This window comes from Neomonachus schauinslandi, chromosome 10 (assembly GCF_002201575.2).
Source record: "Neomonachus schauinslandi chromosome 10, ASM220157v2, whole genome shotgun sequence".
NCBI classification, from domain to species: Eukaryota; Metazoa; Chordata; class Mammalia; order Carnivora; family Phocidae; genus Neomonachus; species Neomonachus schauinslandi.
Genome location: NC_058412.1, coordinates 93,394,533 through 93,405,989, shown reverse-complemented (window position 1 = coordinate 93,405,989; position 11,457 = coordinate 93,394,533). Strand labels below are relative to the sequence as shown.

Below are 11,457 nucleotides of genomic sequence, written 5' to 3'. Positions count from 1 at the left end.
TATTATCTGAAGTTTTTGAGGACCTGCACACTACACAGGTAGTGTGGGTTAGGATGCACACCTACTTTGGTCTAGGATTTGGACTCCTCACAAATAGCTTTGTTTTCTCCCCAGAGCTATCAGTAGAGAAAGCTGCTTTGCCACCTTCCTGCTTAGGTTCAGTTTTTTAGTCTCCTTGTTTATCAAGAGGTTCACCCCTCCAAAGTCCAGGTTGGACACATGGCTTTGGTTTCAGTTCTTGGTTTTGAATGAGGCCCCTGCTCTCCCCACAGAGGGTGCAAACTCTTGCCCCGAGGGCCTGAATCACATTTGATCATTCCCTGAGCCACTGCACACAAAGTCATTGCCACCTGGGTGGGGGAATTTCCCTTTGCTTGTTCTTTCTTTCCTTGTTTCCTTTTTCCCCAAATCTCACCTCTTTAGTTATGCTTGCTTATTTTATTTTATTCAAAATTTATATGTATTTGTAGCATTAGCCTACAACATCATGTTTCACAAACAGGATGTCTCTTTCCAGTTTTGCTTTTAAGTTAAAACCAAAACCAGGAATGACAACACTTATGGCTAGCTTTGACAAGAATGTAGACTACTAATGTCCATTTCTACCCAAAGTAGGTAAAGGATATTTGCAAATATGAAAAATTATTGTCTCTGCTAGTGCCATGTCTTTGTAGCAGGCACCGAATTTCACATTCACAGGGACTGTGGAAAATATTAGAGTATTTAATTGCTCAGATGGTAGTCAGCCAGATTCTGATTGCCTCCTTTGAAATAACACTGTCATTTTATTCCTTGGTAATGCTTCTCCCCGATTTGGAGTGAGAAGGCCTTCAGGTGAGACACCCGCCAGTGGATTATCTCCCTCCTGGGTCATCGTGCCCATCCAGCATGTATTGGGTTCCCCCTAACTTAGAAGGTACTGTCTGAAATTGTATACATGCCAAGCCCAAAAGAGAGGAGATTTCAGTTGGGACCAAAGGATTTCACACCAGAATTTCAGATGGAAAAATTCTGGATATGGGTAGCAGTGATGATTGCACAGTGATGTGAAGGTACTTAATGCCATTGAACCATACTTAAAATGGTAAAAATGGCAAATTTTATGTTATGTATATTTTACCACAATAAAAAACGTCATGGCCTCAGCCTTATATATAAAGATTTATGTTTTTCACACTGAGAAGGTATTATGCATTGAGAAGGTATAATGAAGAATGCATTGCTGTATTTAAAAATGCTTTTTAAAATTAAATGTTAAGAAAGATTGACATTAGAGTTAGAACTTGGAATCAGCTCATATTGCAGCTGGGCTGTGTAAAGCCATCTTAGAAAGGAAATGTCATCAGGTCATCAGAACTTGACGGCCACTTTACTAAAGCTGTGTTCATTTATCCAAGAAGGAATGTGTTTATTGCAAAGGGGATTGATTAGTCTTGTGGTTGTCAACAACGTAGAGATGCCCAGGAAACTGTGAAGGTGCCACCTAAGCATTAGCCGTCTCTGGTTTCCTTGGCTTGGCATCTCTGCAGTAGATGAAGATCCCCCAGACTTCAGGAGCTTCGAGTGACTTCTTGAAGTCCACTATTTTGAATCCTGAGAACATCTGTGCTCAGTAGTAATAATATTAATGACGATATGGCTAATATTTACTGAGCATATGTCAAACACTGCTTTTAGTGTTTTGTATATAACAACTCATTTATGAAACCTTTTACAGTATGCATATTATAATTTACAGATGAGAAAACCAAGGCACAGAGAGTTTAAGTAACTTGCTCAAGGTTACACAGCTACTAGGGGCTAGAAACTGGGTCTCATCCTTGGTACTCTGATTCCACAGCCCGTGTTCTTGGCCATGGCCCCATGTAAACCACTTTCTGATAGCCAGGCTTTCATAGCCATGCAGTTAGGTATTCTGTAAAGAGAGAGTGCCTGAATGGCTTTGCCATGGCAGGTGTGGAGGTTAAACCAGCTTAAACAAATGTTTGCTTATTTACATCCCCAGAGTGGGAAGAAGATTTCTGATTTTGGAGATGTTATTATAAATATCAAGGTTTTCTTCCTTTGCAGAATGTGAAGATCTGCCATTCTGAGCTCACATTTTCACAAGACAACACAAGGCTGGAGTTGAGAGTACATGCGCTCCCCAGTTCACCTTAGTTACCCTGACACCAAGGCCGTGAGGCAGTGGCCACATAGCACACCTTGTTCTATCAAAGGAGAGGAAGACAGGCTTGTATTTAGCCTACATGACTTTTTTATTAACTGTCTGGGCTGCAGAAACATCTGGACTGTCTGGCTGTTGACTTTCCCATTGTAAATGAAAAATTGGCATTTTGGGCTCCTCCTTTCAGTTTCTGTGAGCTCGGACAATGTAGGGCATCCACAAGAGCTAGGTCTGCTTGGCAAGTGCTAATGGAGGCCTGCGGAAGTGGAGGGTGGTGTGAATTCACCAAGGAGAAGGCCACCGGGTGAGGATTCTTGGCTGCCACCCGCCATCTTTCTAAGCCCCCCTGCCCCTTGCACCTTTAACATCTGAGTGTTGATGGTTAAGAGCAGTCAAACCGCAGTTAAGTGAATACCAGTGGACTGGGAGGGCAGGGGACCCTTATCCACAGAGGCAGCCTGCAGGCTTCTTCAACAGCAGGAGTGACAAGGGGTTGGACTAGAAGGAATGCCCAAGATTCGGTTTCTGACTAAATATGGGTGTCCTGAGCAAGTCACTTCACTTCATGGGCCTCAGTTTGCTCATCTGACGAAGGAGGAGCTTGGTCTAGTGCTGTCTCAGATCCCTGCAGTGCTCAAGTTCTTTGATACATTGACAGTTATACAAGGATGTATCTAAACAACAATGATAACAACAGAAAGACAAATGATATAATAATGTGTTTTGGAAGAAAACCGTACACATCATATAATCCCACTTACGTGATATTCAAAATTTAGCAAAGATCATCTATGTGATAGAAGTCAGAATCATGGTTACCTTTGAAGGGGTGCCATGAGACAGCCTTCAAGGGTGCTGGAAATGGTCCATATTGTTCCTAGGATCAGTACAGTGGTGAATATTAATGTGCCTGTTTTGAGTATACTGGCTAATACATAATAAAATGATTATCCCGAGGAAAAAAGAAAGGAGGAAAATGGAAGGAATGGAGGGACAGACAGAGGGATGAGGGAAATAGAAAGACACACACATATATTAAGACATTAAGAGAGAGATTGAAATCAATCTGTGGCCTGCTGTTCCTGTCAGCAGCATTCCCCAAAGTGTCTTTCTGGAACATTAGACTCTCCACTGTCATTGTCATTAGAAATTCTCCTCAGAGAGGGTGTGGGAAAGGCTGGGTTATACAAAGAAAGTAGGTACTTTATTATGGAACTTCTCAAGGACTATAATGGGCATGGTGGTCCCTCAGGAAGGCCATCATAAACAGCATTTCCTACACTTAATTGACCATAGAACTTTTTTTTGGTCTCAAAACCTCTCTCAGGACTGTTGCTTTTCAGGGCTCCAGTTTGGGGAACTCTATTTGGAACATGGGTAGAAGCTGCCAGTATTTCCCCTATAACTCTTGCCCATATGCCATGGTGGCCAATTAAATAAAAAGGGTTCTGAATCAGTAAATAACTCCTTTCAATGTTTTTCAATCCTATTGTTAGAATATTAAAGCAGCTTTGTTGGGAACAAAGAGTACAGTTGCAGAAAATTCTAGATGGGCCAATTCTCAGAAACATCATTTTCCTAGAGAGAAACATGTGGCTAGTTTGTGATGACAGTCATCACAGCCGACCCCCAGGGGAAAATGTGTACCACCAGCACTCAAATACCATGTTCACTCTGACCATACAGAAATTGAATTAATGTCCGATTTTGTAAGTACTGTAGCCAGACTGGCTTCTCATCTCAGATTAATGGTGGGCTGTTTTCTCTCTTTTTGGGACAGGAAAAAACAATGTCAGTGCTCACTTCTCCAAGAGGAAAGGTAGAAGTGGTTCATTGCCGAAGAACAGAATCACAGGATATTTATTGTATTAAAAACCTCATTAGAAAATTTACCCAGAAGTTGTTTGGGAGGCTTAATATCATCTGTCTTCTGTAAGTATATCGCTAAGCAAGCCAAGAATGTTTATCATTTTTTTTTTTAACTGGGAAAATTACTTTCTTCGGGGGTATGGGCAGATGTCTGGTCTCAGAACTTCTGGAATTGCTTCTTGGTGCCAGTGGCCTTCATGACTTTGAGCACAGTGAAGCATACAGTCTTGCTCAAGGGCCAGCACTTGCCCACTGTGACAGTGTCACCAATCTGGACATCCCGTGTTCACCTGAAGCAGGGGTACAGGTGCACAGACCTGTTTTTGTGGCATTTCTCAAAACAGTTGTACCTTTGGATGTCATAGAGGTAGTCCCAGCAGATGACAGTGGTTCTGTGCAGCTTCATCTTGGTCACCACACCAGACCACTCTCGGATGGAGACATTACCAGTAAAGAGGCATTTCTTGACAATATCGGTGCCCTCTGTGGCCTCCTTGGGCATCTTGAAGCCTAGACTGATGTTTTTGTAGTATGGTGGGAGCTTCTCCTTGCCAGTTTCTCCAAGTGGGGCCCTCTTCTTATTTTGAAAGATGGTTGGCTGCTTTTGACAGGCACGCTCAGTCTGAATGTCTTCCATCTTCCCAGCCACCTGAAGAAAGGCTGTTTATCAATTTTATCACACACGAGGAAGGGATCCCACTCCTTATCTTATGGGGCTTTATGGTGAGGAAATGGACAGCAAGAAAATCTGTCCTGCTGAGCAGGAGATCTCCAGGAACAACCAATCTCTAAGTCTCATAACCTGCAAATTGAAAGGGTTTCTCATGGGTTTTGGATTCAGGCAAACTTGAGTTCAAATCTCAACTGCCCCACCCACTAGTAGAGTCACTTGGGGTAAATTAATAATATCTGCTGCTAGTTTCAAGAACTTATTTTCTGTCAGGTGCTGTGCTTTACCAGTATTGTCTTATTTACAACTCTGAGGTGGCCACTATCTTGCCCATTTTACAGATGAGAAAATGGAGGCCTGCCCAAGGTCAAGCAGTTAGTAAGTGACAAAGCCCAGATTTGCTCTTAACCATTGCTATTAAAATGGTCTTCTAAACTTCAAAATATGCATAGATTTTATTCCCCCCTGGGTTTTTTTCTTTTGGACACTAGAATGTAAACATTCTATAATCTATTCCTTATTATTTTTATTGAAAAAGATAAAAGCTCAGTATTTTGGATTTTATAAAGCTTCATATTAAATATAATTGAAATGTTTAAACTAAGGCCTGCCTAAGACATTAAAATTTATAGCTTCTGATTATCGCACTGATGAATGTAATGCAAATGGACACAATTTTGTGGGAGAGCAGCAGGGCAACATGTATAAAATGCTTTAAAAATGTGTATATCAATTCAGTGATTCCATTTTTTGACATTATGGTGGATTAAACACCGTAATGATGTCCTCTGGATGGAAACATCATGTCGATACACACACACACACACACACACACACACACACACACAACACAAAAGTTAAAGACTGTGCAGAGAACATTATCAAAATGAAATCAGAAACTTTTGGAAAACAACAGGAACAAGTGCCACCTTCTTGAGGATTTTTGCTGCATTCTAGAAACTTCCAGCTTCTGTTTTGACAGCTTTGCAAAGAACAAAAGATATATATTCCCTCCACCTAAGGAGGGAAGTATTAGATCCTTTTGTATAAAACGGGGTTGCTCATTCTAAGGATGAATGAGACATAAACCCACTGCTGAAGCCAGGACAGTAAGGGAAGTAGCCTTTTCAACCTCAGCATGGAATAAACAGGGACAAAGCCTTTAAGAATTTTTGAGCATGTCTTGATTTAAGGTCCAAGCTCATTGTGTGGCCCCCCAAAACTTCAAAACTTCCTAAATAATGAGTGCATTTTCAGACAAAAACTATGTTTACCAGTAGACTGAATAAAGCAAATAAAGTGGGGAATTTGATTAAAAGTGGTCGCAGATTAGTAGTGTGTCCAGGAAATTGGCTGAAATAACACAAATCAGGTCTAAAGGATGGAGTTTCAACTCAGACTTCAAATAATGCACCGAGATAGAGTTCTAAGTGATATGCACGCACAGTCAAAAATCACAAATATATAAGGAAACATGCACCATTAGGGAGAATCAACAATAAAAGATATAACAGAATCAGACCCTCAAAGCATTCAGATGTTAAGTCAGTCAGAGAATAGAAAATAACTGTGCTTACTATGTCTTATAGTGAAAAGATACATTTAAATAGACCCATAAAAATTAAGAGTGAGATTTGAAAAAAAGTCAAATAAACCATCCAGAAATGAAAATATAGTTAAAATTAAAAGGCTCATTGGATGAATTAAACATCATAACAGACACAGTTGAAGATAGAAGTAGCAAGTAGCAAACTGGAAGACTGATACCAATGAATTATCTAGAATTCAGCACAAAGAGACAAAGGCAAAAAAGTTAAGAATGGAACAGTTAACAGTTACAGTTGGGTCTAATCAGATTTCTAAAAGGAGACAATGGGAAGTAAAAGAGGCAATATTTGAAGAGATTATGGCTGACAACTTTCCAGGATTGTTGAAAAGCACCAATGCTTAGATCTGGAAAACTCAGTGAAACCCAAATAGGATAAATGTACAGAGAAACCCACAGCTAAGCACATCATAATGACAGAGCAAAATGCCAGAGCTAGAGAGAAGATCTGAAAAGCTGTCAGAGAGAAAAGACAAATTACCTGCAAACAACTGAAGATTAGACTAATAATGATTTCTCACTAGCAACCATGATAGCCAGAGATAGTAGAATATCTTCAGTATTGGAGAGAAAATAACACCAAACTAAAATTGTATACCCACGGAAATGGGTTTTCAATACCTAGAGGAAAATGAATGCATTTTCAGGCCAATAAAAACTGGGTTAGTTTATCAATGAACCCTGAATAAAGGGAATTCCTCAGAATATACTCTGCAGAAAGAAGAATATCTCAGCTGGAAAGACAAAGATACAAGAAAGTAAACAAATATATGTGCAAATATGTTGGTAAGTCTAAGAAAAAAATCAAACTTACATAAAGCAGTGATGATAATGACTAATCTAATATAGACACTAAATGTAAATAGTAAGTTATAAGATATAAATAATAACTTAGGTAAAATACAGAACAAAAATAGCAGATAAATTGGCAGATGCATGATTAGAATGAAAGTACTCTTGGGGCGCCTGGGTGGCTCAGTTGTTAAGCGTCTGCCTTTGACTCAGGTCATGATCCCAGGGTCCTGGGATTGAGCCCCGCATCGGGCTCCCTCCTCAGTGGGAAGCCTGCTTCTCCCTCTCCGACTCCCCCTGCTTGTGTTCCCTCTCTTGCTGTGTCTCTGTCAGATAAGTAAATAAAAAATCTTAAAAATAAAAAAAAAGAAAGTACTCTTAAAGTATTATTCAAGAGGAGGGTAGGATTAAAAGGTATTCCCCTTCCTTCCCAGAAACCACACATCCAAGCCTATTATGGGTAAATTATTAATTTCTATTGAAGGACATCAAGGAAGACCTATTCTATCAAGGAAGAGGTATACCACATACTTGGATAGGAATATTTAATAACGTAAAGGAGTCAATTCTCCTCCAATCAAAATCCTAATAGGATTATTTGTTGAAGTTGACAATATGGGTATGGGTTTATATGGGAGAGCAAAGGGCCAGAGCAATTTGAAAGAAGAAAAATAAGGTGGGGAGATTTGCCCAACTAAAGACTCATTATAGGTATAGTAATCAGGACAGTATGGTAATGGCCAAGGAATTAGAGATCCCAGAAAGAGACCCACACATATATGAAAACCTGATGACCAAGCCAGTGGGGAAAGGATGAACCATTCAATAAATGGTGCTGGCACAATTTGTTGCCTATGTGGAGAAGAGAATAAATGTAAAGATCAACCTCCTGTCATACGAACAAAAAAAAAAAAAAAAAAGAAAGAAAGAAAAGAAAGAAAAAAAAAGCCAATTCTGGGTGAATTTATGATTTAAATGTGAAAAACAGCTAACATTGTTGACGGAGTCTCCTAGATTCCAAATTCATTTATCCAGCTTCCTGATGGATGTCACCCCTTGGATACCTAGTAGGTACTTCACACCCAGCAAGATCATCACCTGCCTCCAAACTTTCTGTTATTCTCCTTTCCTTCCTTTCTCAGCAACCACGCAACCGTAGAACAGGATGAGGCACTGCTTTCTGAGTACGATGGAATTCTCTTCCATATATATCGTTAAAAGAAATCAATAAGCTGCAGAACATGGTACAAAGGGAGGCATGATTGCCTCTGAGATGGAAAAGCAAGTGGCAGGGGGCCAGTATACACCTTAATGAGTCTTGAATCTTTACCATGTGAATAAATTTCTGCATGCAAAGGAATTATAAACCCCCAGCTTGGTAGCAGATGTGTACTTGTGACTTGCCCCTCCTGGGGTGACGTGTGTCACAGTTGGCCTGAGCAGGAGGGGATGTGGTTGGGCTGTCCATGTGATCCCCAGTGATCCATGTGATCAGTTGTCAAGGGCCCATCCTTTTAGAGGTCTTCAGAGCATGGCATGGGGGATGGAGGTGGGGTTACAACTGGGGCCTTTCTACAGATTTTTTTCAAAAACCTTCCCACAAATCTGTTTTCTCAAATCCTGTACACAGTCACATACTAATTACCTGAAAGTTCTTGACAGCCAGTTGTTTCTGAAGGTGAGCTTCACACAACGCTGCTGGGCCTTGGAGTGGCTGTCAGGGTACCTCGAATCCACAGATCTCATGTGTTTCTGTATTTTCTGAATTAGCAGATATGAAAAGCATAATTTATGCCATGTAGGAGTGAGTGAAAGTTTTTTTTAATGTTAAAATGGGATCCTAATAACTAAAAAGGTTGTGACCTGCCTCAGAAACCAGCATATCTTCAGAAGTAAAAGTAAATTTACATTTTCATCAGTGTCTGCCTGGACCATGCAGCCTTTCATTTTTCCTGTTAGGTAACTCCCATCCCCTTGCCAGGCCAAACGCAAAGCTCAGAGACCCATTTTACAAGCATTTCTAAAACAGTGGTTTCTTTCCTGGTGTTATTGCATTTCATTATATTACCTCCCGGCTCAGTCGCAGATATAGGAATGAATACAACTGACCTCACCTAAAAACCCTGTTAAATGATAGGGGAGAAAATGAGCAGATTGGGCATAGCAGATGAGTGGGGACAGGGCCAAAGTAATCGGCCACATCAAGTGCACGTGTCACGGTGCAGGGAGCCGGGAGGGGAGAGAAAACCGTGACAGGCTCTGGGAACACCCAGATCTGTGCCATTCGTGCTGCTTAATAAGGCAGAAAATGGGGATACTGTTTCACCCAAAATTTCCATCAAGTGTAGTTAAATAAAATGAGTTTTGGCTGAACTTGGAAAATTCGCTAAACCAAGTGAACAAATGAGACATTAATGAAACGAACTCTGATTTTGCTTGCTGGATAATATTCTTGAGCTTTAACTTATTTTGTGTGAAATATATACGTGTGTGTATATGTGTATTTTTCTGATTTGGCTTATTCCAAAGAAGAATTCTAAATCCAACTTTTAAAAACAAGCCTCTTCCCCTACCTTTTTCCTCCTCTCCCTTCTTTTTTCCTACAGTGATTTTTTATCTGTCCCATAGAGGGCTAATGTTAAGAGGTAATAAGAAGTGGAAATTATACATACAAAAGGATAATGCTACAAAAGTTACTTTCTTGCCCTCAGCCATTTGGAAATTGAAGTGCATTTTCCCATTGAAACGACGTTATTCATGGCTGGCTTCCCAGGCCAACCCACAAAAGCCTATTTAATCTATAATGTCTGTGTGGTATAGTACTGTACTAATTGTACTGTGGAACCCAACCACTACCCTAGGTTCCCATGGATAAATGTGTTTCAAGTTCAAATTGGGATTCCAGGAACACATTTCCCTTGTTTCCCTGAGGGGAAGACAGCTGCCTTGTCCCAGCTCTTGCCCACTTCCTCCTCCACCATCACCACCATCATTGCCGGGTCCTGTGCCCTGGGCATTTTCTCATCTGAATTAGAGTGAGGACTGTCACTGTGAAGCAGTAGGTCATGGCTCTGGGAGCCTGGGGCAGAGGAGCCCAGAGGATCAGGAGCTGGAGGGAGCTGGAGTGGGAAGAGGGGCAGAGCTTCAGTGAATCAGAATGGAGAGATTGGGGGACTGCATCCTTTTGCTAATGAGCTAATGTGCAGATAGTGTATTCTTGGGACCTGAGGGCAGTCTGCTATCTTCTTTCCATGATAGCCAGTGCTAGGGCAGGGCCCTTGCAGCAGGTGCACCCAGAGGAAGTCCCCTATGGCTGAAGAGTGGACCTCCTATGAAGGGGGACAGTGGCTGTAGGTGCTGAGATCAGCATGCCTAGCACAGTGTTTCCCAAAGATGCCCGTACCTCTGCTGGTACCCAAGGTGATTTGTCTTGATACACCCAAGAACAAGTTTTGTTCTAAATGTGTATCTTGATCTTTATGGTTCATATTCTGTTTATAGCAAGGGATACCAGTTTTCCATTTATGATGTTGTTGCAAATTTCCTATTGAAATCATCTAAGCCAAAAGTGAACCTATTGGACGAAGAAAAAATGAAGTACAGGAAGTGCATGTGTGTGAGAGATTGCTCTTTGGTGAATGCCTCTAGTAAAAATGGTATGCTGTCAAGTGGAAAGAAAGCAGACTACAAACAGTATGGGTTATGTGATTCCATTTTTAAAAACACACAAAGTACATTTCATTGTATAATTATTCTCAAAAAAGAGATGAGTCTGGTGAGATAGACACCAAAATATTGACACTGTTTGGTTACCTATGGGAAGTGGTATGAAGGATGACTTTTCCAATAATTTTTTCTCTTCTTGTGAGTACTTTCTGTTTTTGATTGCAGTCACAATTTGTTTTATGATGAAAATGTAAGTGGAAAGCATATGGAACTTTCTCTCTATGCTCTCCATTATCTTTTCTCCTCCTTCAGTTACATGCTATCCTCTTAGGCCCCTTACTAAGGAATGTGGGTAACTTATGCCTTTGTTTTTTGAAGGAACATTTAAATCTTTTTTCCTCCAACTTAAGATACCAGTAGATTCCACTCAGCTGAAAAAGTGAAAACGGCATCTCAATTTCTATACAAATTGTTCTCCAGAGCTCTTGCTGTCATGCCAGGGGAGCGGTTGGGAAGGACCATCAGGATGTCCCTTTGGGATAGCCACCAGAATAAGAGTTGGAAGACCTGCTTCTCCACCCTTGTCATTTTTAACTTGCTGGGTTGCCTTGGCTTAAGCGAGACCCCTCAGGGTCTCCACTTCTGCCGCTGGATCAGGTGATAGATACTCACATCCCGTAAAAATCC

General features: G+C 40.8%; 1 protein-coding gene and 1 pseudogene across 1 annotated transcript in view; one reads left to right on the top strand and one right to left on the bottom strand.

Annotated features, from left to right (window-relative positions):
* Window positions 1-3,956: 3,956 nt before the first annotated feature.
* CFAP61 (cilia and flagella associated protein 61) overlaps window positions 3,957-11,457 on the top strand; it is a 290,863-nt gene continuing 283,362 nt past the window's right edge. The window contains exon 1 of the mRNA XM_044918685.1: window positions 3,957-4,099. Coding sequence (XP_044774620.1) covers window positions 3,957-4,099 — 143 coding nt within the window. The remainder of the gene's footprint in view (window positions 4,100-11,457) is intronic.
* LOC110590001 lies at window positions 4,194-4,673 on the bottom strand (annotated as a pseudogene).